This window comes from Macaca mulatta, chromosome 1 (genome assembly GCF_049350105.2).
Source record: "Macaca mulatta isolate MMU2019108-1 chromosome 1, T2T-MMU8v2.0, whole genome shotgun sequence".
NCBI lineage: Eukaryota > Metazoa > Chordata > Mammalia > Primates > Cercopithecidae > Macaca > Macaca mulatta.
In genome coordinates this window covers 24,924,335-24,950,522 of record NC_133406.1, presented here as the reverse complement: position 1 = coordinate 24,950,522, position 26,188 = coordinate 24,924,335, and the positions used below count along the sequence as shown (strand labels likewise).

The 26,188-nt window shown below is 37.2% G+C and overlaps 1 protein-coding gene across 3 annotated transcripts in view; it reads right to left on the bottom strand.

The window, feature by feature from the left end:
* POU2F1 (POU class 2 homeobox 1) overlaps nucleotides 1-26,188 on the bottom strand; it is a 185,023-nt gene that overhangs the window by 10,338 nt on the left and 148,497 nt on the right. For all 3 annotated transcript variants that reach the window (XM_001088884.5, XM_028850084.2, XM_002802053.4), the window contains 6 exons: nucleotides 22,120-22,214; nucleotides 16,739-16,912; nucleotides 9,693-9,834; nucleotides 7,996-8,135; nucleotides 6,750-6,929; nucleotides 4,569-4,674 (listed from right to left, as the gene is read on the bottom strand). In XM_001088884.5, coding sequence (XP_001088884.2) covers nucleotides 4,569-4,674; nucleotides 6,750-6,929; nucleotides 7,996-8,135; nucleotides 9,693-9,834; nucleotides 16,739-16,912; nucleotides 22,120-22,214 — 837 coding nt within the window. The remainder of the gene's footprint in view (nucleotides 1-4,568; nucleotides 4,675-6,749; nucleotides 6,930-7,995; nucleotides 8,136-9,692; nucleotides 9,835-16,738; nucleotides 16,913-22,119; nucleotides 22,215-26,188) is intronic.

Genomic DNA, 26,188 nt, shown 5'->3' with positions numbered 1-26,188 from the left:
GAATATGAGTTTGTAATTTTTTTTCTTGTGATATTTATCTAAGCTTGGGTATCTGGGTAATGCTGGCCTGATAGGAAAATACAGGAGGAATGTTATTTCTTTGATCCATGTTTTAATTTCCAAATACATGGGGACTTCCCAAATTTATTTCTATTGTTAATTTCTAGTTTATCTCAGTTGTCATCAGACAACACACTTTGTATGATTTTAATCCTTTTTAATTTACTGAAACTTGTTTTATGGCTAAAAGTATCCTGGGAGATGGATGTTCCATGTGTACATGAAAAGGATGTGTTTTCTGCTGTTGCTGGACCAAGTGTCCTGCAGATGGCAGTTAGAACAAGTTGGTTGATAGTGCTCAAATCTTGTATATCCTTCACGACTTTTTTTTTTTTTTTTTTTTTTTAAACAAACAGGGTCTTGCTCTGTTCTCAGGCTGGAGTGCAGTGGTACAATTTCAGCTTATTGCAGCCTCAACTTCCCAGACTCAAGTGACCGTCCCGCCTCAGCCTCCCGAGTAGCTAGGACTACAGGCATGTGCCACCACACCTGCCTAATTTTGTTCTTTTTTTTTTTTTTTTTTTTTTTTTTTTTGTAGAGACAAGGTCTTACTATGTTGCCCAGGCAGGTTTTGAACTCCTGGACTCAAGCGATCCTTCCACCCTGGCCTACCAAAGTGCTGGGTTTTATAAGCATAAGCCACTGCACATGGCCTGAAATTTTTTTTTTTTAAACATGGCTCAAATAAATAATATGTCTGAAACTATTATTGTTGAATTGTCTGTTTCTTCTTTGAATTTTATTCCTTTTTGTTTACTGTATCTTGGGCCTTTGTTGTTAGGTGGCTATATAATTATAGTTGCTATATCTTCCTGAGGAATGAACAATTTTGTCATTATGAAAAATGTTTTGGAAAATGAATTGGGGGCAGGGCATGTTTGGTTGAGATTATTAAGGGCTGTGGAATTTTTACAAGTTTTTGAGACACAATGGAACACTTGTCTTTCTGGAGGAGTATGGCAATGATCACTCTTGCGTCTATTTTAGAATGTTTACCAAGGACCTATTATGTGTCAAAGGTACCTATGGGAAAATAAGACGACCACATCAATCAAACATGATTTTTCTTAGAAGATAGTACTGAGGATATGGTTTTTCCTTTCATTTCTAAAATCCTATTCCAAATAATAATAAAGAGATACAAAAGGGAAAAAGAGCTCTGGTGACAGATATCAGAGGTTTTGAGATTCAGACAGATTTGCAGAAATGAGAAAAAGGATGAAGCTGGATGGTGGAGAAATCAACCATAGTCCAGAAGGGCAAAGGAGAAGACTATGATAGAGGAGAAAATTATTCACTCTGATGGAGCCTTACAGAGAGTCCCAGCTCAGAGTTATTTGTCAGATTCTGAGGTAGATGGAAACAGGGTCAGAGAACAGGGTGATTCAAGGACTATTCACATGATAGCTCTCACAGTGGGTCTTTCCCTCCTTCTACCAGACCTCTCAGATGAACAGAACCAATGTCACCTACTCTTCAAAGAAAATAAAATCTGACTATGGAACGCTAAGGATTCTAGTGTAGGCACTTGCACGCATGAGTAAAGATACCCCTCATTTTGGAAAAGTATGAGAGAAAGCCTCGCTTGCCTGCGTGCTTCCTGTTTATATGCTGAAATAAAGTCTGGCAGTTTTTTATCCACATTCACAGCTCACTGCAAACCCTTCCATTCAGGGCAGGGGACTCTTGAGTAACAGAAGCTACACAATGTCAGGAAACACCCTTGCAAGCTACTGATATTAAGTAATGTAATCTTGCATTCATCACTATGAATAAATAACCAAAAATCACCAGACAATGAAAAAAGCCAACAGCACATTACAAATGGCACAAAATGAATAAACAGAGTGAATGCCAAAAAACTCTAACTTACAAAAAAAGATAAATTACCAGAGTTCAAGAAAGACATTAGTTCACATTGAAAATGCTTGCTGAAGGCCAATGAGGGCAAGTTTTAAAAGGTCCCTTCTTTGAAATCTTGTAGTGAAATTTTAGAACAGTATAAGATTAAAAAAAAAAAAAATCCTTAAGGTTTATAGAGAGAAAAAACAAGGAAAAAGAGATTGAAATCAGACTTTTCATTAGCAACACTAGATGCTAAAACACAACAAAATTCAAAGGAAAAATACTTTTGTAACTGGACAAACTCCAAAAAAAAAAAAAAAAAACTGTGAAGGCAAAATAAATACTTCTCAGTTATACCTGTATTTTGAAATTTTACCTCCCATGTAACCTTTCTACATAAAATTACTTGAGAACGTGCTCCAGACAAAAAGGAATCAAAGAGGAAGACAGGGGATCTGAGAAACATTGGATTTAACTCAGGAAAACAATTTAAAATAAGCAATCATAGAAATCCCAAGAAGAAAGTCTTCAGGAAGAAAGCAGACTGCATTAGATAAGTTGTATGATTAAGACACTGGCTATCTTTAATAAAGAACATGATAAAGACACATGCTACTTTTCTCAACAGAGAAAAGAAGGCAGTATAAAAATATCAGAGGAAAAGAGGCTGTACAAGAAAGTTATAGTCCAAAGAGGAAAAAGAAATTAAAAGGGGGCATGGTTTTGAGCAATGGCTGATAAAAGAGTAAGAAAAGAAAATTCACTTGACACTGACTCTTCTTCTCTTTCAAGGAGCAATGACACAAATTCAGCAGCTTACATCAACACAATTTATCATCTCATAGGTTTTGTGGGTCAGGTGTGCAGGCAGAGCCTGAGTCCTCTGCTTAGAGTTTCATAAGGCTGCAATCAAATACTATACTGTACAAATACTACTGAAACTGTACATACATGTACATATAAAAAAGATTTAAAGAGAAAATAAACATAGTACTTGTGATTGTTTTTCCTGTTTCAATTTCCTAGTAATGTTGTTTCTTAATAATAAAAAAAAAATTCATTCCAGGAAAAATTATCAACATGTCAGAAAAAAAATCACAATTAGATCCACATAAATAGGCTGAGTGAGTGAGTTCACGAAAATGTGGCCGGTAAGAAGTATCAAAAACTGATGCAAATTTTTAGCTAGTTTTGAGTATTAAAATCTCTCTAAAATTACTTTGATTTTCCCCATATTTTAAGAAAACTGCAAAGCTATTTGTTCTTAATGTGTAAACTATTAAAAAAATTTTCTGTAAAAGACAGGTGTTTTTAGACCTAAAGCAACATAACTTGTTGGGAAGGTAAGATTCAGTTCATAATTTACCGGGTGACTGGCAGTCAATTTGGACAACAAGGTCCTCAGAGATGGGACTTCATGTTCTTGGTGCCTGCCACAATGCCAATCAATCACTAACAGTTTGCTTATTAAGTAAAAGTGCTCCATATTTTATATATTTTTAACCAGGGTTCTTAAATATATTCTTGAACCAAGGTTCTTAAAACTGGAACCTGTAGGTATCCACAAATAGCCTTGGGATCGGAGGTTGATGGGAGTTGTCATTTATAAACTTTAAATTTTACTAAAAATTGTGTATATGTCTATTTTGTGTGAGGAAAAGTCTGTAGCTTTCAAATTCTTAAAAAGGTCCAACATCCAGAAGAGGTCAAGAAACACTGTTTAACATAAGCAAAAATTAATGGATGACTGGATGCAGAAAAAAATAAAAATGTTCTAATAATGTAGAAATTTAATATAATATAAAGCCATTTATTCAATTTTTACATCATGGGTAGGTCACAGAGCCAAGGAGGCATTATAAATTTAAAACATAAGTGAGAAAAATAAAAATTCCCACCTCTAGGTTAAATTAAGCTTCAATAAGAAATATCATTAATCTACCCAATGATTTACTAGCAAATAACCAACCTGGTGAATAATTATAGCATGTTATGCACTATGTATCACTAAAAAAACATCTGATGACAGTGCTAAGTGATTTTAAATTTATCTGGAAAATTTGCTACTGAAAGGAGGCCAAAGGGAAAAAAAAAACCCATTCATTTTACAGAGTATGTCACACACTGAGCTAGGCATCAAGAGTTCAAAAAGAACACTCAAATCTTTTGAGAAGTGCAGTCTATTGGGAAAGACAGGTGTGTGAAAATAAAATTATTTATAATACAGATACGTGGAAATGAATAATTTCCTGGATAAGCTAAAGAATATTTCCAAGAAAAACTGACATACAAGCTGGTATAGTTTTATCAATAACAGATCAAGAACTGCAGGCTAAGATGGACATTTCCAGTGTAGGGATGTTTACAAAGGTATGGATGGAGCCCTCCTGTGTGTTGAGGGTAGGGGAGGCAAAAGACGAGTGGGAGATCAGGTTCAGACCGGAAATAACCTTCCTGAATTGACAAACTTGCATGTTTTTCTGAATGCAAAAAGGCACAGCTATTGAAGGTTTTTAAGGAAAGGAATTAAAGAAAATTGATGTTTATGAGCAACACCTATCTTTAGTTAGAGCCTTAATTCACAATTTAATGGCAGATTCTTATAATAACCCATCATGGGCCTCCAATGTGCTCAGCAGGTGCGTTGCGTGGCAGCTGCTTACCTGTAACTGAAAGATTTGTCACAGCAGCACTGGTCAGGGGGAGGACAGGGCTGACTGTGAGGGTAGTTGCTGCACTGCTAGTCACAAGGCTTGGTGTGGTCGCCACCTTGAGGTCAGAAATGAAAACATGGACAAAGCACTTAAAATCAAAACTTAAAGAGGAAATGATTTTATAGTCACTCTTTGATCTTGGAATTGAGACACTTAACATCCTATGTTGGAAAACTGCTATTGGAAGATAGTTGTTCACTGATACCACAAATAGCTCTGCCCGGGTTTTAAAAATAAATAATAAAAAGTTCCTAAATTTCAATAGTGTTGAGACAGATATACTCTAAGTCGGTAAGAAACATTATACTAATTATCAACTTTACTTAAATAAGAAAACTATTTGACAGGATCAGGGAATCTGGGGTACGTGTTATTTTTACTTTTGACCCTGTGGGGGGGCAGTATTGCCTTATGTTTGGTTTTAATAAAATAAAATTATGAAAATAATGTGAAGCAAACTTTTTAAAAAACTGATTCGTTTAGAAATAACAAAAAATTCTAGTTTTGCAAGAGATACTGTCTTTCTTCTAGCACAAATCAACATAAACATCACCTTTACAAAACAAAATTGTTTAATAATTATCTTTTTCATAACTATCTCATAACTTTATGACTACAGACCCACCATTTAACAACTACAACCTTCAATAAACTAACATGTGCTTTTAATGCTGACTTTAGTTTAAAAAGCCTGCCAGTATGGAATGACATTCAAATAAAATAAAACCAAATTTAAAAAGAACAGAAATGCAAACTTAACAATATTCCCATCTTTTGAATCCTGACAATGTAGAAGTCAAATTTATAATCATCTTAAAAATCAAGGGAGTCACACGACCACTGTATGTCTCTTCAGTCTAGGAGTAATGCAAACAGCAGAAGTTACTCAATGAGGCTTCATAGAAAAGGATCATATGTTGTTTGAAAGTAAAAGATCTGAGATGATTGTCTTAATACAAGTTCAGAGCTGAAAGTTATCTGGTAATTTGCCGTCACTTAATCATGTGAGTGTAAGTTTAATAAATTGGGCTTTAGGACTCAACACGAATAAAAAGTAAAGATTTTCTGAGATAGCTGGAATCAGTAGCAAATTTACTCCCATGGTTACACAGTAATCTAATGAACTATACCTGAGAAGAGTATGATGGAAATGCAATGAAAGAATTAGAATTGTATACTTTAAAAAATAAGATAGGTGGGCTGGGCGCGGTGGTTCACACCTGTAATCCCAGCACTTTGGGAGGCTGAGGCAGGTGGATCATCTGAGGTCAGGAGTTTAAGACCAGCCTGGAGAACATGGTGAAACCCCGGTCTCAACTAAAAATACAAAAAAATTAGCTGGGCCTTGTGGCGGGTGCCTGTAATCCCAGCTACTTTGGGAGGCTGAGGCAGGAGAATCTTTTGAACTCAGGAGGCAGAGGTTGCAGTGAATTGAGATCGTACCATTGCACTCCAGCCTGGACAACAAGAGTGAAACTCTGTCTCAAAAAAAAAAAAAAAAAAAAAAGACTGGGAACGGTAGCTCACACCTGTAATCCCAGCACTTTGGGAGGCCGAGGCCGAGGCCGAGGCGGTGGATCACTTGAGGTCTGGAGTACAAGACCAGCCTGGCCAACATGGTGAAACCCTGCTTCTATCAAAAGTACAAAAAATTAGCCGGGAATGGTGGTACATCTGTGGGGTACATCTGTAATCCCAGTTACTCGGGAGGCTGAGGTACAAGAATCACTTGAACCCAGGAGGCGGAGGTGGCAGTGAGCCGAGATCGTACCATTGTACTCCAGCCTGGGTGATGGAGTGAGACTCTGTCTCAATACAATACAATACAATAAAATAAATAGAAAAATAAATAAAAAATAAGATAGACCAAGAAGTTCTTGGGTTAATAACAACATGAGATTTCACCCTCCATGCAGGGGCACCTCAAGACCAGTGACCTCAGCAGAGAGAGAGAGAGCGTGCATGCAAGCATGAGAATTTCATTACCTTGATAATGTCTAAAATATACATTTATATGCATTTACTTGATGTATTTATTCATTAAATTACTATTATGAAATAAACTGATTTAACAGGTCATTTGTGAAATTGTGAAAATTAGCCCTTGAGCTTGCATTTTTTCATTCTTACCAGTGAAGTTGGGCTGGGGAAAATTGCTTTGATAGGTGAGCTGCTGGTCCCACCACTGCTTGGTGGGTTTATTCTTTTTTCTTTCTGGCGGCGGTTACAGAACCAAACACGAATCACCTCTTTTTCCATATTGAGCTGATCAGCAATCATAGTGATCTCTTCCGAGGTAGGCTTTTGATTCTGCAGGGTGAAAAAATCCTTTGGAATAACTATCCTTTGGAATAACTTTTTGAACTACTGGCATAATCACATCAGTATATAAATAAAAAATGAGGAGGGACAGGTTAGAAAATGAAGCTGGGACACATACAACCATCCATATTGGGCCACTTTCAACAAACAGATTCTATAGATAGAAGTTCTAATGAACATACACCTACTAAACTTATTCATATTAACTCAGAATAAGTTATCCTTGAATATCTATAGTTTTTCATTTTTAAGATCTATTAATTGTGAATGAAATTAACAAAATACCAGTACAACCATATGTATTAGCAGGAATTTAACCTTTCTCCACACTTCACGCTATCTAATTTGGACCTCACAGTAGGAAAGGCAGGTGTTTCACAGATGAAGGACCTTCAGCTTAAAGAAATCATGTGATTTGCCCAATCAGGGGCAGAGCTGATAAAAATTCCTAATTCAGTGTTCTCCCAATGTGCTCAAGTCTTTTCTGAATTAGAGAAGTCAAAATTTTCTTAAAAGCTTTGTTATGATATTACCTGGTTAAAAAAAAAATAATTGCCAAATATCTCTTGCATTAATTTAAGCTCCATAGCCTAACACTCAAGGTCTCTAGTGTTCCAATCCCAAACTACTATTCCAGGCATACAGACACTACAATTTAACCAACCAATCTACTAGAGTGTCTCCTGATACACCCTATGGTTTCCCTCACTTCAGTGTTTCTCCCCCACTCTGAGGGGGAACGCTCATGTGCTTCCTCTGCTAAAGTACTTTCCCCCCACCTTTTGTAGTCTGTGGAATTAATTCCTATGTATCATATGTTAGCTGCCACCTCTCTCATGAGCGCTCGCATGGATGTGATTCTGGTGTCTCCTGAACCCTGCAGAACTCTGGTTCTGTCTCCTATGTTAGTAACTTACTTACTTCACCTATTTATAATCATCCATAAGGGCAGAGGCTGACATGTCATCTTTTACCACCTACAGTTTCTACTAAGTACTAATGTTAAGTACCACACAGACAATCCCATGTACAGAAAAGTAAAATCCTCACTGACCTCCAAGAAACTCTTCTCTAAGGCCACACGGATGTTGGTCTCTATGCTGGTGCGTTTCTTCCTCCTACGGCTCAAGCCCTCAATTCCTGGAGAATTCAGGGCACTTGGGCTGGAAAGGGACGAATCAGATGAGAGGTTCTCTGTAAGAATGAAGAAAATACAGAAATAAAATTAGCTGAGCACAGTGATTCATATGCACAATATGCATATTAACAAAACTGACAAAATAAGCTACATGCAAGTATGAAAAGGTTTTCACATAACCTACATTACAATATTGCTTATTGGCCGGGCACAGTGATTGACACCTGTAAACCCAGCACTTTGGGAAGCTGAGGTGGGAGGATCACTTGAGGTCAGGAGTTCAAGACCAGCCTGGCTAACGTGGTGAAACCCCATCTCTATCAAAAATACAAAAATTAGCTGGGCACAGTGGCGTGCACCAGTGGTCCCAGTTACTTGGGAGGCTGAGGCAGGAGAATCACTTGAATCTGGGAGGCGGAGGTTGCAGTGAACTGAGATCATCTCACTGCACTCCAGCCTGGGCAACACAGCGAGACCATGGCTCCCTCTACCTGCTCCCCCGCCCCCCCAAAAAATATATATTTACTACCATGGATATTTCTGCTGCCCTTATGGGCATTCTTTGTCCTAGGATGCTGACAATATTACCACTACTTTTGGATTTCTGTTTCTGAGAAAAAAGAGGTTTACTATTTCTATCCTTAAACTCAGCTCTATGTCTCCAGTTCTGTTTGTTTATAAGTTCTGGGGATAAAAGGAAGAAAGTTTCTTGGAAATTACTGAACGTTTAATATTTATCTTGTAAATGGCCTCTCATTTTATTGGTATAATCTAGGGTAAAAAGAAAAGAAACAAATGAAATATTTATAAATTCTCTGAAGTTAAATCACAGGGTTCTGTAATTTCACAGTTTAATAACCTTGGGCATGTCATACACAACTGAGTTTGTTTCTGCTACATGTAAAATAAGATGGAAGGAGTAAACCAGTGGTTCTTATCTGTGGACTCTGGAAGCAGATGCCTAGGCCTCATCCACAGCTACTGAATAAAACTGTCCAAGGATGCGTGTTTCAGGTTTGTCTTTTCCAAAGGCCTAATTTTTGTTCCTATCTACAATAAGAACTATAGTTTAAGGGATCTATATGACTCCTACAGCTTTCATAGTTTATGATACTGTGACTCAAAAGTCCAATCTTCCAAAAGGAACTCTCAAAACAAAAAAATGTAAGACTAAGCTAGTAGTCTAACTTTTCTGAATGATATGTGTGGTCATCTGAAATAACAAAAGCAGAAATATTGCAAGAACAAGTTCTATGATAATTCATCAAGGAAGACACAATAAGCTTCTCCTTCAAGCTTACCTAAATACAAAAGCCTTCTTATCCTATTCCTTCAACTGTGTGTGTGTGTGTGTTCCTTTCCTGGCTCAAATACAAGAAGCATTTCAGGCTAAAGATTATTGCTAATTGTTTACACTGTAATTACTAGAATATTTAAATGAATCAGCTTTCTGATTTATATCACCATAATTCATAATGATCCTCCCAGGATTAGTAAGCTTCAAGGTTCCATAATAACAAAAATAGAGTAAGAAATATAAACCCCAATTTATATAACAATCCCCCTGTAAAATTTCAATGAATGACAAAGAAATGTCTTATACAGTCACTTACCTGCATCATTTAGCCACTTCTCTAAAAGTGGCTTCAACTTGCACATGTTCTTAAAGCTGAGGTTCAAGGCTTCAAAGCGAGAGATGGTAGTTTGGCTGAAGTCATTTCCATATAGTTTCCCCATAGCGAGCCCAACATCACCCTACACACAATACAGAGCAGGAGAAGAGGAGAGGAAAGACAGAGTCATCTCACCAATGCTTAAAGCCTTCACTCTGGGGTGTTGCTCCAGTAACTGCTTTAGACAAAGAGTCAATAATTATTCCACTTACGGGGCTCCACATAAACTCCAGTCCTAAGCCAGTCACAGTGTTACTGTGAGGACTCTGTCAGGCCTGATCATTATAATGTTCAATACTGTCCCACATACTTTCCCATTTTGAATCTCTTCTTGCCACCTTATGTAATCATGGAGATACCAAAATTTCAACTAGGTATCAAAAATAGTGCTAATATTCTAACAAGCCCCTTAAATGATACAACCAAAGTGATTTAAGTAATCTTTAAAAATGTATTTATCTGGTCTGGGCGCAGTGGTTCACACCTTTAATTCCAGCATTTTGGGAGGCCTAGGCCTACATGGGTGGATTACTTGAGCCCAGGATTTCCAGACCAGCCTGGGGGAACGTGGCAAAACATCTTAAAAAAAAAAAAAATACAAATATCAGCCAGGCGTGGTGGCTTGTGCCTGTAGTCCTAGCCATTTGGGAGGCTGAGGTGGAAGGATCGTTTGAGCCCAGGAGGTCAAGGCTGTAGCAAGCTGTTATCGTGCCACTGCACTCCAGTCTGCGTGACAGAGCGAGACCCTGTCTCAAAAAAAGAAAAAAAATTAATAAAAAGAAAAATAAATTTATCTGTATCACCTAATTATGTATAACTCTCTAGATAACCCAAGATATTCCTGAACTAACCAAACTTCCCAAAAATCAGTTTAAAAATTAGAAATCATCTCTTTCTTCTTTTCCCTATCAAGTATTTCTGGAAGCAGTGAAAAAAAGAATCTATTTTCACTCCTAGTTTGGATTTCAAAGTTAGTTACAAAAAACAGGTATTCTAAAAGACTACTTTTGTAACCATCATAGAAATAGAAATTCACAGTAGAGAGGTTTGACCCATTTAGTCAAACCTTCATGGGCACTGGAAACTTGGTAACCTTATAGCAATAGAACAATGATGCCCTGAATATATTACAAAAGATGTCTTTCTCTATAAGCCTATAACCTTTGAAATGTATACAGAGCTTTTCTTCTTGCTGAATCTCTCTTGTTCAAGCTGGAAAAAAAGGGTATCTTAATAGTTACTTTATATACAGGAAACAGAAGCTCACGGAGTTTAAATGATTCACCCATTCATTTCAATTAGTTTAGTGACAGGGCAGAAAGGCAACATTATTTCTGGTCCAAAGTACTATACAACTAATCCTACTATGAGACAGCCAACTCTCAACTATCCCGGCAACACTTATTTTGAACTGGGATTATCCCAGTCCTTTGATTCCTCCCTACCCCTAATCCATCTTTTGAATGTTCAATACTGTCCCAAAAATACATTTTTTATTAGCACCTACATTAGGTGGTAGTTGGGTTACAAAAAATAACATATTTTTAAAACCCCATTTTTTTTTTGGTGAGCTACTTCTGACAAAAAGTTTAACAGTGAGAAATATTGAAATGTAAGACAAAATGAGGCACACAGAATACCTGAACTTCAAGTGACTGATATCTGCCTTCCCATATAGCCACCAGCCACATGTGGCTATTTAAATTAATTAAAATCCAATAAATTAAAAATTCAGTTCCTCAGCACCACTAGCCCTTCCAAGTGCTCAATAGCCATAAGTAGACAGTGGCTATTGTACTGGATAACACAAATACAGAACATCCCATAATCACAGAAAGTTTTAATGACAGTTCTGAACATACTGAAGTAGACTGTTTATTAATTTCCTTCCAATTACAGTAAAATGGAAAGAACCAGAATTAGTGGTGAGCAGGGCATAAGTGCTATCCATTATACTGTATACAAATATGTCTAAAGATATAGATGATTATGTTTATCTATACTTATATCGCTGTATTTTTATTAAATGTTACTTCATTCAGGCAGGGCACAGTGGCTCACACCCATAATCCCAGCACTTTAAGAGGCCAAGGCAGGTGGATTACTTGAGGTCAGGAGTTCAAGACCAGCCTGGCCAACATGGCGAAACCCCTGTTTCTACTAAAAATACAAAAATTAGTCGGGTGTGGTGTCGCACCCCTGTAATCCCAGCTACTCAGGAGGCTGAGGCATGAGAACTGCTTGAAACCCGGGAGGCGGAGGTTGCAGTGAGCCGAGATCAGGCTACTGCACTCCAGCCTGGGTGACAGAGTGAGACTCTCTCAAAAAAATAAATAGAAGAAAATAAAATAAAATGTTACTTCAATCAAATATTCACTAAGTGCCTACTATATGTCAAGCACTGAACTTACGCATTGTGTATCACATATATTCATGTCATGGTCACCTTGTTTAGATTATAGCTGGTGCCAATTAAACCTTGTAATTCTTTGAGTATAAGAACTTACATAGCCGTTAGATGGCAATAAGCGTTTTCTGGCACAACAGGTGCTAGTTGGGTTAAAAAAATAACATTTTTTTTTTTTTTTTTTTTTTTTTTGAGACGGAGTCTCGCTCTGTTGCCCAGCCCAGGCTGGAGTGCAGTGGCGCGATCTCGGCTCACTGCAAGCTCCGCCTCCCGGGTTCACGCCATTCTCCTGCCTCAGCCTCCCGAGTAGCTGGGACTACAGGCGCCCACAATCGCGCCCGGCTAATTTTTTGTAATTTTTAGTAGAGACGGGGTTTCACCGTGGTCTCGATCTCCTGACCTTGTGATCCGCCCGCCTCGGCCTCCCAAAGTGCTGGGATTACAGGCGTGAGCCACCGCGCCCGGCCAAAAATAACATATTTTTAAAACCCCATTTTAAGCTATAAATTTTCACAAACTTCTATCTTATTATAAAAGTATATAAAAGTAACAATTTAACAAGTAAAAAATAAATCAACAGCCTAGGAAACACAAGACCCCATCTCTACCAAACACAAAAATATTAGTTGGGTGTGGTGCGTGTGTCTGTAGTCCCAGCTACTTGGAAGGTTGAGGTGGGAGGATCACTTGACCCCAGAAGTTTGAGGCTGCAGTGAGATATAATTGTGCCACTGCACTCCAGCCAGAGCCAACAGAGTGATACCCTCTCTCTAAAAAAAAAAAAAAAAAAAAGGTAAATAAAATATATATTAAAAAATCATGACAGTAATTATAAGAATTGATACCTTAAGGTGGTGGCTGGAAATAAAGCTATGCCATTAACTAACTAGAACCATGATAATAAACTCACTTTATCATTTATTAATAATATGTTTTATTTCACATTTAAATTGCTTAATTGAATAAAAAGCAACAGGCTCCTCAGTTAACATACTAATTTTCATTAATTTGGTACAGGCTTGGTTTAATGCTTTCATGACAATCCAACTCACAACCATCTTGTGTTATCACTCACAAAAGTAAACGTTTTAAGTAGTAGATTCATATACAATCTTAACTATATTATATCCCTTTGATATTTTTAAAAAGAACAAAACAAAAAAGGAACAAAAACCGGAACTGGTAAATAATGAATGTATCACATGTGATAAATGTATTATACTATAACACGCTTTCTAACTATGCAAAGACAGCCATAGTAATCCTTTAATAAGCAATTATGTAATTAGAAAATAACTGTTTAAAACATCTAATAATATGCATACTTACACAGAGAATAGAGCTTTTTTTATTTCAGTAAATAACTTTAATGGCTAAAACTTTCTCTTTATGTGTGTACATAAATAAATTGGACACAGAACAACCTTCAAATAACTAAAATTAAAGTATCTGACTTACAAACAGAAGTTGATAGACTGATTTTCCATTCTGCGGCAGTAGTATGTACTTTAACCCACATAGTCCAAGTTTGTGAACCACTGCCACTGCTGTCTCAAAGTCATTTTGAAAAATAAGGAATGGTCATGCCAAAAAATAGGATAAAACCATAAAACAAAACACCAGACCATAGAGAAGCTCCTTTACCTGGAGGGATGTGCGGAGGCAGAGAAAAACCTAACACTGGCAATATGCTGGATCAAATGCAGAAAGGCAAACCACTATTTGAGTAAAAGCTAAAGATTTTTAAAAGCCTTAACATCTTTGGCATATCACTTAGACAACAATCTCTCAGGGAACCCAAGAGTATACTGTGCTGATAGTTCAAACCTTGAGGCACTGCTAAATATGCTAACTGTATACTTATTTCAGCGTCCTAACTTACTCATATCAATGTAGTTTTATGTTTAGCTTTTTTTTTTGAGACAGAGTCTCGCTCTGTCACCCAGGCTAGAGTGCAGTGGTGTGATCTCGGCTCACTGTAATCTCTACCTCCCAGGTTGAAGCAATTCTCCCTGCCTCAGCCTCCTGATTAGCTGGGATTACAGGCATCCTCCATCACGCCCGGCTAATTTTTGTATTTTTTAGTAGGGATCGGGTTTCGCCATGTTGGTGAGGCTGGTCTTGAACTCCTGACCTCAGGTGATCCACCTGCCTCGGCCTCCCAAAGTGCTGGGATTACAGGTGTGAGTCACCGTGCCTGGCCTAGCTTTCTTTTTAAAACAAGTCAGATCATTTAAGATACTTTGAAAGGATTAAAATGTTTCTGGATAATTTGCTTATTCGTAACTCAAAACTCCTCACAAATGTAACTGTATTTCCTCTAAAATCATGCCTATTTAAAAAATCATTTTATATTCTCAAACACAACTGATTTCTTTGAGCAAAAACGAATTCCCAAAGAAATAGAAGCCTGGGCTGGGCGTGGTGGCTCACACCTGTAATCTCAGCACTTTGGGAAGCTGACGTGGATGGATTTGGTTGAGCCCAGGAGTTTGAGACCAGCCTGGGCAACATGACAAAACCTCGTCTCTACAAAAAATACAAAAATTAGCTGGGTGTGATGGTGTGCCTGAGTCCCAGCTACTCAGGAGACGGAAGCGGGAGAATCCCTTGACCCCTGGAGGTTAAGGCTGTAGTGAGCCGTGATCATGACACTGTACTCCAGCCTGGGTGACAGATCAAGGCCCTGTCTCAAAAAAAAAAAAAAAAAAAAAAAAAGATATATATAAAGATATATATAAATTTGTTCTTAAAAACACCCATAGTACATGCAGGATGCTATCCTTGGATTTTGACCTTCCAGGCCAGGTGGAGCATTACTGTACTTTAAACACAAAGTAATTTGAGTAATATTTAAGTAGTGGCTTAAACACTTCAAATAGTAATTATATTCCCTGGAAAGAAAATATCAGATTTTTCCTGATTCCATAAAAGCACCCAATCTAATCCATACTTTCGCTTTTTTTTTTTTTTAACCTAATGATCTTATACCATTTTACATAAATTTCATTCAGTTTAATTCTTTGCCTGCTTTAAAATTATTATTTACAGGCTGGGCACAGTGGCTCACACCTGTAATCCTAGCACTTTGGGAGGCCAAGGCAGGAGGGTTGCTTGAGGCCAAGAGTTCAAGACCAACCTGGCCAACATAGTGAGACCCTGTCTCTAAAAAACATGTATTATTTATGACAGGTTAATCAAAGAGTCAGTGGTAGTGCTTAGAACAAACAAAAATGCCATGTATCCAGACAACTGTTTAAATAATTTATTAAATATATTCACTCTTCTTTAAAAGTCCTCGGTTAGCTGACAAATTGTAGAAAATTAATTTGGATATTGGCTAATTTGGGGTTTTCATCTTCTATAGATTCTTGCTTGATTAACTGGTTTTAGCATAGGCTTAGAGAGTGTGTGTGCCTGTGCCTGCATGCCTGTCTTCATCACCCTTTCTCTTTCAAAAAGTTATTTTTATTTTTAATTTTTATTAATTTTTATCTTTTTAGAGACAGTGTTTTGCTCTGTCACTCAGGCTGGAGTGCAATGGAGCAATAATGGCTCACTGCAGCCTCGACCTCCCAGGTTCAAGCAATCCTCCCACTTCAGCCTCCTGATAGCTTGGACTACAGGCATGTGCCACCACACCCAGTTACATTTTTTATTTACTTTTTGGAGAGACAGGGTCCCTCCCACCAGAGACCAGGCTGGTCTCCATCTCCTGGGCTCAAGCAATCCTCCCACCTCAGTCTCCCAAAGTGCTGGGATTACAGATGAGAGCTACCGCAACCCACTACAAAAAAATGTTTTTAAATAAGCCTTCTAAACTTTTCCCCTTTTAGCTACTAAAATACACCCTGTAATCTTTACTCTCTCTTCATCTTACATATGAAGCACTAAGGTCTTCATCTTACATATGAAGCACTAAGGTCTACTACCAGATATTCTTCAATAACAAAATCCTCAGTATAGTCAAAATATCCTCCAACATAATCTTTTAAACTCTTCACAATTTACTGATATAATTATGATTTCAGAGGCCTGTGTTCCGAAAGGAATCATAAAGCTTCTAGACTAACATTAAACCATACATTAAAAATGCAGCAAAAGGCTAACAAAAAGGTACAGTTTAAAACCAAAAAACAACATGGCTGAGGAATATATTGTATCTTAGACGCCTCTTTGGACATGTAAAGCAAATACAGCTGTCCCTCGGTATGCACAGCGGATTGGTTTCAGGACCTCCCTTGGATACCAAAATCCACTGATGCTCAAGTACTCAAAATTATAAAATGCATATTTTTATATAACATATGTGTATCCTCCCATATACCTTAAATCATCTGTAGGTTACTTATAATACTTAATATATAAACACTATGTAAATCATTGTATTGCTTAGGAAATAATGGCAAGGAAAAAAGTCTACACATGTTCAGTACAGACATGACCATCCTTTTCCATCCCCTGCCCCAAATATTTTAGACTGGTTGAATCCACAGATGTGGAATCCATGAATACAGAGAGCCAACCGAATTTGGACCCAGCCAAGGAGGGCAATCAATGTAAGGCCAATTCACCCTACCTGAGTGAATCCAAGTTTGATTCGTCTTTGTTTGAAGGTCTTGGCAAACTGCTCAAGCTCCTCAAGGTCACTGGGCTCCTCCAAGCTGGGAGTATCAATTCGCTTTGGTGTTGACTGGCTCTGTGGAAGTGTCTGAATTGGGGTTGCTGCTATTGTGCGTGTTGGGGTTGCTGGCTGTTAGAGAAAGAATAAAACAATGAGGAAAAACATGTAAAGAGATATTTAGGCTTACTCCAAGTAAACAATTGAAGGAAACAGCCACATTTATGGAGAACAATGAAGACCATGTAACACTACAGAATGTGCAACATAATGTTCAGTGAGCAAAGCAGACAGTGAAACTACGTATGCGGTAATTACAAGTAAGGTTAAGCACATAATTCTATAGAAAAAACATGAATACACAAAAACGAAATCTATTATAACTGGGTTTTCAAATGGTCTGAAGACATATATCTTATGTCTTTTAATAATTACTCTTTATTTCAAAAAATCTATTTCATAAGTCTAGCACTTCAACTGTCAAAGTAGTAGAGTCTTGTTTATCACTATTACATCTCCAACCTGTGACACAGTATTATAAAAATAGTATTCAAGATCATTAAAACTATTTTAAGGGGGAAAAGTAAACCACCTGTAGTTTAAATATCTTATAACAGGTTTCACTTTTGTATATCTGTTCCAGTTTTTTCCCCAAGGACCTATATTTTTAAACCTTCACTGTAATTATGGTATACATAATTTTACTCTCTGCTTTTCTCATTTAAGATTGTTTTAACTTTTTTCTATAGTATTTCAGTCTTCATAATTATCCTTTTTAAAAACTAAGGCAATACTCTGATAATTTACTTAATCAGTTCTTAATCGCTAGACAGTTTTCATGTTTTCACTAACATAGATAACACAATGAAAAACTTCATGCATATTAGTTATTTTTTCCACCTATGTGTGTAATTAGTTCTTTTAAGATAAATTCTCAAGGGCTTTTCTGGCAACTAGATAAACAATTTCACGGCTTTTGATACATATCATAAGGTTGGTTCCCACTTTGCAACACTCTTCCACATGACTTGGTTAGCAGTTTAAAAAAATGTTTTGCTAATTCAAGAAGTAAATGGTAGTTCCCTGCTGCTTTAATTTGCATTTCTCTTACTACTCAATGTCAAAATTTTCCCATGTGTCAACTGTTATCTGTATTTCCTTGGATGTGAATTGGATTTATGTCCTTAACCAATTTATATATTAATGATACCCTTATTCTCATCCTTATCCTTAGAGAGATCCTCAAATTTTATAGAGTAAGCTTTGTCATATTAACGCAAACGCTTTTTCCAATTTGCTTTCTTTCTTTTCTTTTTCAGTGTACATAAACCTTTAATTTGTCATTTGGATTAGCTTTTAATTTTCCTTTCTAATATATCCTGTTACTTCAAATCTGAGAAAGCTTCACTTATTTCTAACATTGATAAAATTCCTTATAATCTGCTAGCTTCTTCTATGTGTTGTTGAATATTTGATTATTTAAATCCATGTATAGTTTATTTTGGGACATGAGGATATAGTCTCTTTTTAAAAAGAAAATACTCAACTTTCTTATCACACAAACATAAGGTTATTCTGTTCTATTCACAAGCCCTGAGTGGAACACACCTCACTAGCGGGAGGTGCTGCCTCACTGCATCTTAGTTGCTCAGTTGACCCCTCCTGTGAACAGTAGCCCAGGTGAGCGATTATAAACCAGGATTACAGATAAAGTCTGTGGCTGTGAATTTTTCTTCTTCAAATTGAGATAAGTTATATAACCCTGACCTTTACCTTATGAGTCAAGGCTTCCTCCAAAGGAACTAACTGTCCCAGAAAACTACAGAATAAGCATTACACAGGCGACAACTGGAGTTAAGTTCCTCTCTTATCATCCTGTTTCAATGACAACAACAAAGTTCATTTCTATGTTATGCTGACACTGCGTAATTTTCAACCTGACCATTCTGGAGTACCCAAAACCACCACCAACCATAGTAGACTCCCATGTGGCTGTACACTTCTCACAGCGAAACTGGTTGACAGTTAGAGGTGAGTCTTAACTATCACATTGTTACTTCATCTCCGGGGTTGAAGTAGCCCCATTCTCAAATAATAAAGGACTAAAAATAGCTTGGGTACCTTTAGATGGGGTGGTTACAGATAAGTTACCCCAACTCCAGAAACCTCAGGCTGGACTGGGCCAGATCTAGAAATGGCAGAGTAGAATTCAGTGAGCAGCAGTCAGGATGAAGCCACAACAGCCCTGCCACCATATGCAGAGCATGCAGGCCCGGAAGGAGTCTCTGGTATAGACTTTTTTCAAAAACCCCAACCTCACTCTCTACATACAGTCATACAACTGCTACTAATTGCAGTAGCAGTTACTATATAGATAGTAGTAGATACAGAACATTCTCATCACTCCCAAAAGTTCCCTTGTTCCCTTTGTAGTTAATCCCCATCATTAGCTCCCAGTCCTTGGCAACCACTAATATGTTTTATGTACCTTACTTTTGTGTTTTCTAAAACGCCATGTGCATTGAATTATACTCTATGCAGTCTTTTATGTCTTCTTTCATGTAGTATAATGCTTTTGAGATTCACAGGAGCTGCATGTGTCAGAATCACTTTTTTTTTTTTTATTGCTAAGTAGCATTCCATCATATGGATATGCGTAAAGCTTATGTTACCTAGTCACCAGCTGATGTATGTTTAGGTTGTTTCCAGTTCGAGGTGAATAAAGCTGCTATAAACATTCACGTACAAGTCTTTGTGTGGACGTATGCTTTCATTTCTAGGGATAGAACTGCTGGGTCACGAGGTACATGGACATTTAATTTTATAAGATACTGCCAGCCTGGTGCAGTGGCTCACACCTGTCATCTCAACACTTTGGGAGGACAAGACAGGCAGATTGCTTGAGCCCAGGAGTTCAAGACCAGCCTAGGCAACATGGCAAAACCTCACCTCTACAAAAAATAGCTGGGTGTGGTGGTGCACGCCTGTAGTACCAGTTACTCAGGAAGCTGATGTAGGAGGATCACTTGAGCTTAGGAGGTCACGCTGCTAGAGTGGGCTGTGATTGTGCCACTGCACTCCAGCCTGGGTGACAGAGTAAGACCTTGCCTCCCCCTCACCCCCAAAAAAAGACACTGCCAAAATAATTTCCAAAGTTGTGTGTACCATTTTGCAACACCACTAAGCAATGCATGAGAACTCTAGTTGCTTTATCTTCTTGCCAACACTTCGTTTTGTCATAGCCTTTTAAATTTTGCTTATTCTAGTGAGTGTGTAGTGATATTTCATTTAAATTTTCCTGATGACTAACGGTTTTTGAGCATCTTTTCATATGCCTGCTGGACATTCACATATCTTCTTTGGTGAAGTATCTCCAATTTTTTTGCTGCCCATTCCCTTAAATCAGATTGTCTTATTATTAACTTGAATGAGTTCTTTAGACATTCTGAACACAAATCTTTTATCAGATATGTTTCATAAAAATATTTTCTCCCCATCTGTGGTTTTCTTTTCATTCACTTGAGAGAAGCTTTTAATTTTTATGAAATTAAATTTATCAGTTTTTTATTTTATGGTGCTTTTTGTGTCCTATTTAAGAAATCCTTGGGTTAGGCAAGGACACAAAGATTTTTTTCCAAGTTTTTTCTGTAAGTTTAGGTCTACAACCCATCAAACAAATCTTTGTATATGGTGTGAAATAATAGTCAAGGTTTCCCACCCCCCCCTTGTTTCTGCAGCATTTTTTAAAATGACTTTTTTTTTTCCCACTGAAATTCTTTGGTACCTTTGGCAAATCAGTTGGCCATATACGTGTGGGTCTACTGGACCTTCTATTCTGTTCCACTGGTCTCTATTTCTATCCATATGCCAGTATTACACTGTCTTCATTACTGGAGTTTTATAATTATTCTTGACATCAGGTAGTCCTTCAATTTTCTTCTCAAAGTCGTGTGGTTATTCTGTGTTTTCTACAGTTCTATACAAATGTTAGAAACAGTATGCAAATTTCTACAAAAAAAGGCTGCTAGGTATTGGTTGAGTCTGTGTTAAATCTAGAGGTCAATTTGGGAAAACCTGACTTAAGTCTTCTGATTCATGAACACATTACTTCTTTCTATTTTATAGGTCTTTAATTTTATGCAGTAATGTTCTACAGTTTTCAACACATAGGCCTTACAAATATTTTGTTAAGTTTATCCCTAAGTACTGTAAATTTCTTTTTCTAAATTTCAATTTCCAAATGCTCACTGCTAGTGTATCGAAATGTAAATGATTTTTATGTATTGACTTTGTATCATACTTGCTAAGCTCACTTATTCCAGTAGCTTTCTTTGGTAGATTCCTTAGGATTTTCTAAATAGACAATCATGTCATCTAGCAGCTCAGACAGTTTTACTTCTTCCTTTCTAATCTATGTCATTTATTAATATTTCATTTTATTGTCTTATTGCATTACTAGCACCTTCAGTATAATGTGGAATAAAAGCAGCAACTGGTCACTTTGTCTTGTTTCTGATCTTAGGGGAAAGTATTCAGTTTTTCGTTAGGTATGATATTGGTTTTTTTTCTTTTTTTTTTTTGTACATGCTGTATACCAGGTTAAGAAAGTTACCCTCTATATCTAGTTTGCAAGAGTTCTTATCATAAATGGATGCTGAATTCTGTCACATCTGGTAATGTGTTAGTATTAAGTGATAACTTCCGTACTGCAGACAAAGAAAGTCCGAGCTAGGAAATTCAGGATCAGCCAGTCCAGTCACCTAATTTATAGATGAGAAGACTGAGGTCCAGAGAGGTAAAGTGACATGTTCAAAGCAACAGCTAGATAAGAAGTGGAACTAGGTCTATAACTTAAACCTCTTTATGCCTAAGATTTGTTTTTATATAATTATAGTGTTTACATGGTCTAGTAGAAATGAGTTAAAGAGCCATAAAAGCATTGAGAAAAAAGAAAATACAGAGATCAAAATTTCTTTGCACTTTCTGAGAAAGAGTAAAGGGTAACAATGGATTTTAACTGAGGCTAACTAGGTTTCCAGTTTAAGTGGTAATATCTACTGCCAAGTATGGTGAGGGGAGATGTCACATGGCTATAACTCATTACTCATTTACTGCTAACACAGTTATTCTTTATGAGCATAGACGAAAACAGAAACTCTGAAGATTTTCAAAGACTATATTGATTTGCTGGCATTGCTTTATTAAGCTGATTAAGCCTAGCTTGGATTTTCTGGTCAGTTTTCAAAGACTGAATTATTAGATTTAAAAAAAATTAAAAGTCCAAATATCTCCCCAGACAACATGATAAGAGAAAGCGGCCCCCATAGAAGAAAACTGACCTGGGAGGTGAGGGTGATGCTTGGTTGCGACTGTAGGAGGTTGGCTTGGCTTTGCTGAGGTAGTTGCGTTAGAAGATTTTGCGCTTGCAGGAGACCTGTAGAAGAAAAACATGTTATCCAGAAACATTAAAGATTTCTTTGAACACATGGCAAAAGAAAGAAAGAATTAGAAAATAAGCTGAAAATTTTCAGTTGATCTCTGGTAGTGTTACTGGTATCAAAACTCTTATTTATCTTATTTGCCTTACATTCAATCTTGTTTTACAATTTGGAAGAGAAGATATAAAACATTAAATTAAAACTGGTATGTCTTTAGCATAATCCGAATAAGCTCTGTGATAGGTCAATCCTTTATTTTAGGAAAGAGTGGGATGAAAGTAAAAAACTACTCTAGATAGAAAGAGTTGGAAATTCCAAAAAGAGCTCAACTTCTTAACCTAGAATCCATTAGAAACTGCCAGCATATGTTGGACCAGAGGAAAATAAGCATTTCAAGTTCTCTTTATCAAACATTTGTCTGTTGGTGATAATAAAGTTGAAATGTAAAATATTCTATTAATATCTGCACTAACACTGAACTATCTTAGTTTCAAACAATTGATAATGTAATGCCACCAATGCTTCATGATGACAAACTGACATTCAAAGGAGAAATACAAACTCTCTGTTTGTAGAAGATGCTCAATTACTCGAATACATACATGGCTTTTTATTTTCAGAACCTGATAGAGGACCAACCCAGAATGTCTGTATTTAAGGATTTAACCCACAGAGTTTCAGATAAAATGCTGTTGCTAAAATACTAAATACAAGATTATGTTTGCTGTGATAACAGCAATGGTAGAAAGTATTCAACAAAGCACACCAAACAAAAGGGATTTTACCATTTTTTTTAACATGTGATAAGATTATCTGAGGCAATACCTTCCTAATTATGATTTCCTTAGGTTACTAAATTTGGATATATTAAATGTTGGAATATGTAGGACAAACAGCCAGAACACTTAAGCCTGCCAGAGATTAGCCACATAATTTGTCATTTATTTATAAGTAACTAAGCACTGCCTAAATTTAAGCTATCAAAAGATACTAATATTTATTTCATAATGTAGGTCACAAATAAGATAAATATATTAAATAGGTTTGAACTTTTCTAAAGAACCCTGACTTTTGCCGGTCCTGGGGCAAGTGAAATACATATTGAAGCAAATATGATTAAATAAAATTCAGTATATATTACTACAAACATTTCTTAAAAGGCAGGCTTATGGAAGTTTAAATGACCATCCTGCTTCCCCAAGTGTCTCCCTATAGTTCAATCTCCATATAATAGTTAGGGTGATCTTTATAATCATATCATTTCCCAATTAAAACGCTGTCATGGCCTTCTATTAGAATTAGAATAAAATCTACGCAGCCCTAGGTATCTGGCCCTGTCTAGCTCTCATGTCTCAACTTCTACCACTTCCTTTGACTCACTCAACTCCAGCTACTCTGGCTTTTCTTTTCCTAGATCAGGTCAAGCTGTTCCCATCTCAGGTGTTTTACATTTCTTTGCCTACAAGACTCTTCATTCAGATTCTAGGTGTGGTAACCTCCCCCTCATCCTTCCTCATCAGTTCCCAATTCAAATATTGCTTCTCCAGAGAGGCTTTTCCAGACCATACGCCCATTCTTCTTCAGGTTAACCATTACTAGATTATGATCTGCTACCTGACTAGTACTAATTGTTATCTAAACCATTTGTTTACATGTTTACTAGTTGACGTTTCTTAATGAGGGCAGAACCTGCATCTTGTTCAAAATACATCCCTAACTGTTAGAGCACTATATGACACAGCAGACACTCAACTAATTTTTTGAGTGAATTAATTAAAATATCAAACTTTACTGGTTTGTAAAATACTGAAGGGTAGTCTAGAGAAAAAAACAAAACTGTATTTTATGTTAACGATTAAAACTAATTAAGTAAAACTGTTTTGAAAAGGCTAAAGACTAAAGAATATTCAAAAACAATAATAAAAAATGAAAGAGAAGGCCAGGCATGGTGGCTCATGCAGGTAATCCCAGCACTTTGGGAGGCCGAGGTGGGCAGATCACTTGAGGTCATGAATTCAAGACCAGCCTGGCCAACATGGTGAAACCCATCTCCACCAAAAATACAAAATTTAGCCGGGGGTGGTGGCACACACCTATAATCCCAGCTACTTGGGAGGTGAGGCAAGAGAATCGCTTGAACCCAGGAGGCAGAGGTGGTGGTGAGACAAGACTGGGTCACTGCACTCCAGCCTGGGTGAAAAAACGAGACTCCCTCTCAAATAAATAAAAAAAAAGAGTAGAGAGCACAAAGGTCAGAAATGAAGTCCCATTATTAAACATAGGCTATTTCAACATAGGAGTTTCTTTAAAGTTTAACAATGAAAGTTAGTTCAATCTGTAAGAGACAAAAGCAGATATGTAAACAAATTCAAACCTTACGTTTTACCCCCAAACAAGGTCAGCTGAAAAGGCTGAAAGGGCCCATAGAGGTTTAGAACTTTTAAAAAACCAATGCTTGGCCAGGCGCCATGGCTCACGCCTGTAATCCCAGCACTTTTGGAGGCTGAGGCAGGTGGATCATGAGGTCAGGGGATGGAGACCATCCTGGCTAACACGGTGAAACCCCGTCTCTACTAAAAATACAAAAAAATTAGTCAGGTGTGGTGGCGGGCGCCTGTAGTCCCAGCTACTTGGGAGGCTGAGGCAGGAGAATCCTTCTAACCCTGGAGGCAGAGGTTGTGGTGAGCCAAGATCACGCCACTGCACTCCAGCCTGGGCGACACAGCGAGACTCTGTCTCAAAAACAAAAAACAAAAAACAAGAAACAATGCTTGCCACCTTCCCTTACCTAAACAACAAAAACCCAAACAAAACTCAAATGAACAGTTTTCTAACCAAGAACATTTCTTTGATTATTTTCATAATTAGTTGTGAGAGTAGATAGGGCAGAATAAGATCACCAATAAATTACGACTCAAGTTCAGTAGTCTGTCAGTAAGAATTTTCCCATGAAAAACAGTTGAGGAAAAGGCTTAGATTTCCCTTGCTTGAAATTAAATTCTAGACAGTTACAGTTATATAATCATAGCAATTATCTGTGCTATTTTCCCAATCTTATAAAAGTCTGGAAGTTGGGGGAGGGTTTAAAAACATATATATACATTTGCAAATACCAAAAAATCAGAATGAACAGTCATTCATTATTTCTACTATCTTAATTTGAGACAAATAAAATTGAAATAAAATGAGGTCCCAGATTTGAAAAGGGAAAGACAATGCTCTTGGCTTTGCTGCAAGTGAATGAAGGCAATCTCATTCCATCTTAACAAATCTAATAAACACACTTAGCATTGCCCTTCCTAAGTCTTTCTCATCTAGGTCACTTTCTCCTTCCCTCTTGGAATTTTCTTCCATTGCGACTACCACTCTCCACCAGTTTTTGACTTCTGAAAATGCAGTATCTTTTGAATCTACTTAATCCTTTATACCTAAAAGGTTGCTTTCACCAAGGCTCTTCTAATACTACATATATTATATTTCCTCTGAACCTATCAACCCTCGTAGTTTCCTAAAAACCCAGGCATTATACCTAGATACCTCTTTCCTATCATTAATCAAATATAACTGGCCACCAGGTCCTGTCCCCTCTACCTTCTTATTTACCAGTTTTTCCTACCCAAGTTTCAACACGAACTTTATTAAATACAAACTTGGAAATGCCACTTTTCTGATTAAATCTGTGGTTTAGCAGAGTTTACAGAAGACTTTCGTACTGGAAGATATTGGGCCATTCACATTAGACTCCTCAAAGTGAGTCCAGATACAGTGGCTCATGCCTAGAAACTCAGCACTTTGGGAGGCTGATGCACGAGGATTGCTGGAACCCAGGAGTTCAAGATCAGTCTGGGCAACCGCAGCAAGACATGTCTCTACAAAAAAAAAAAAATTTTTTTTTTTTTAAAATTAGCTAGGTGAGAGAGTACACACTAGTCCCAGCTGCTTTGAAGGTTAAGGTGGGAGGACTGATTGA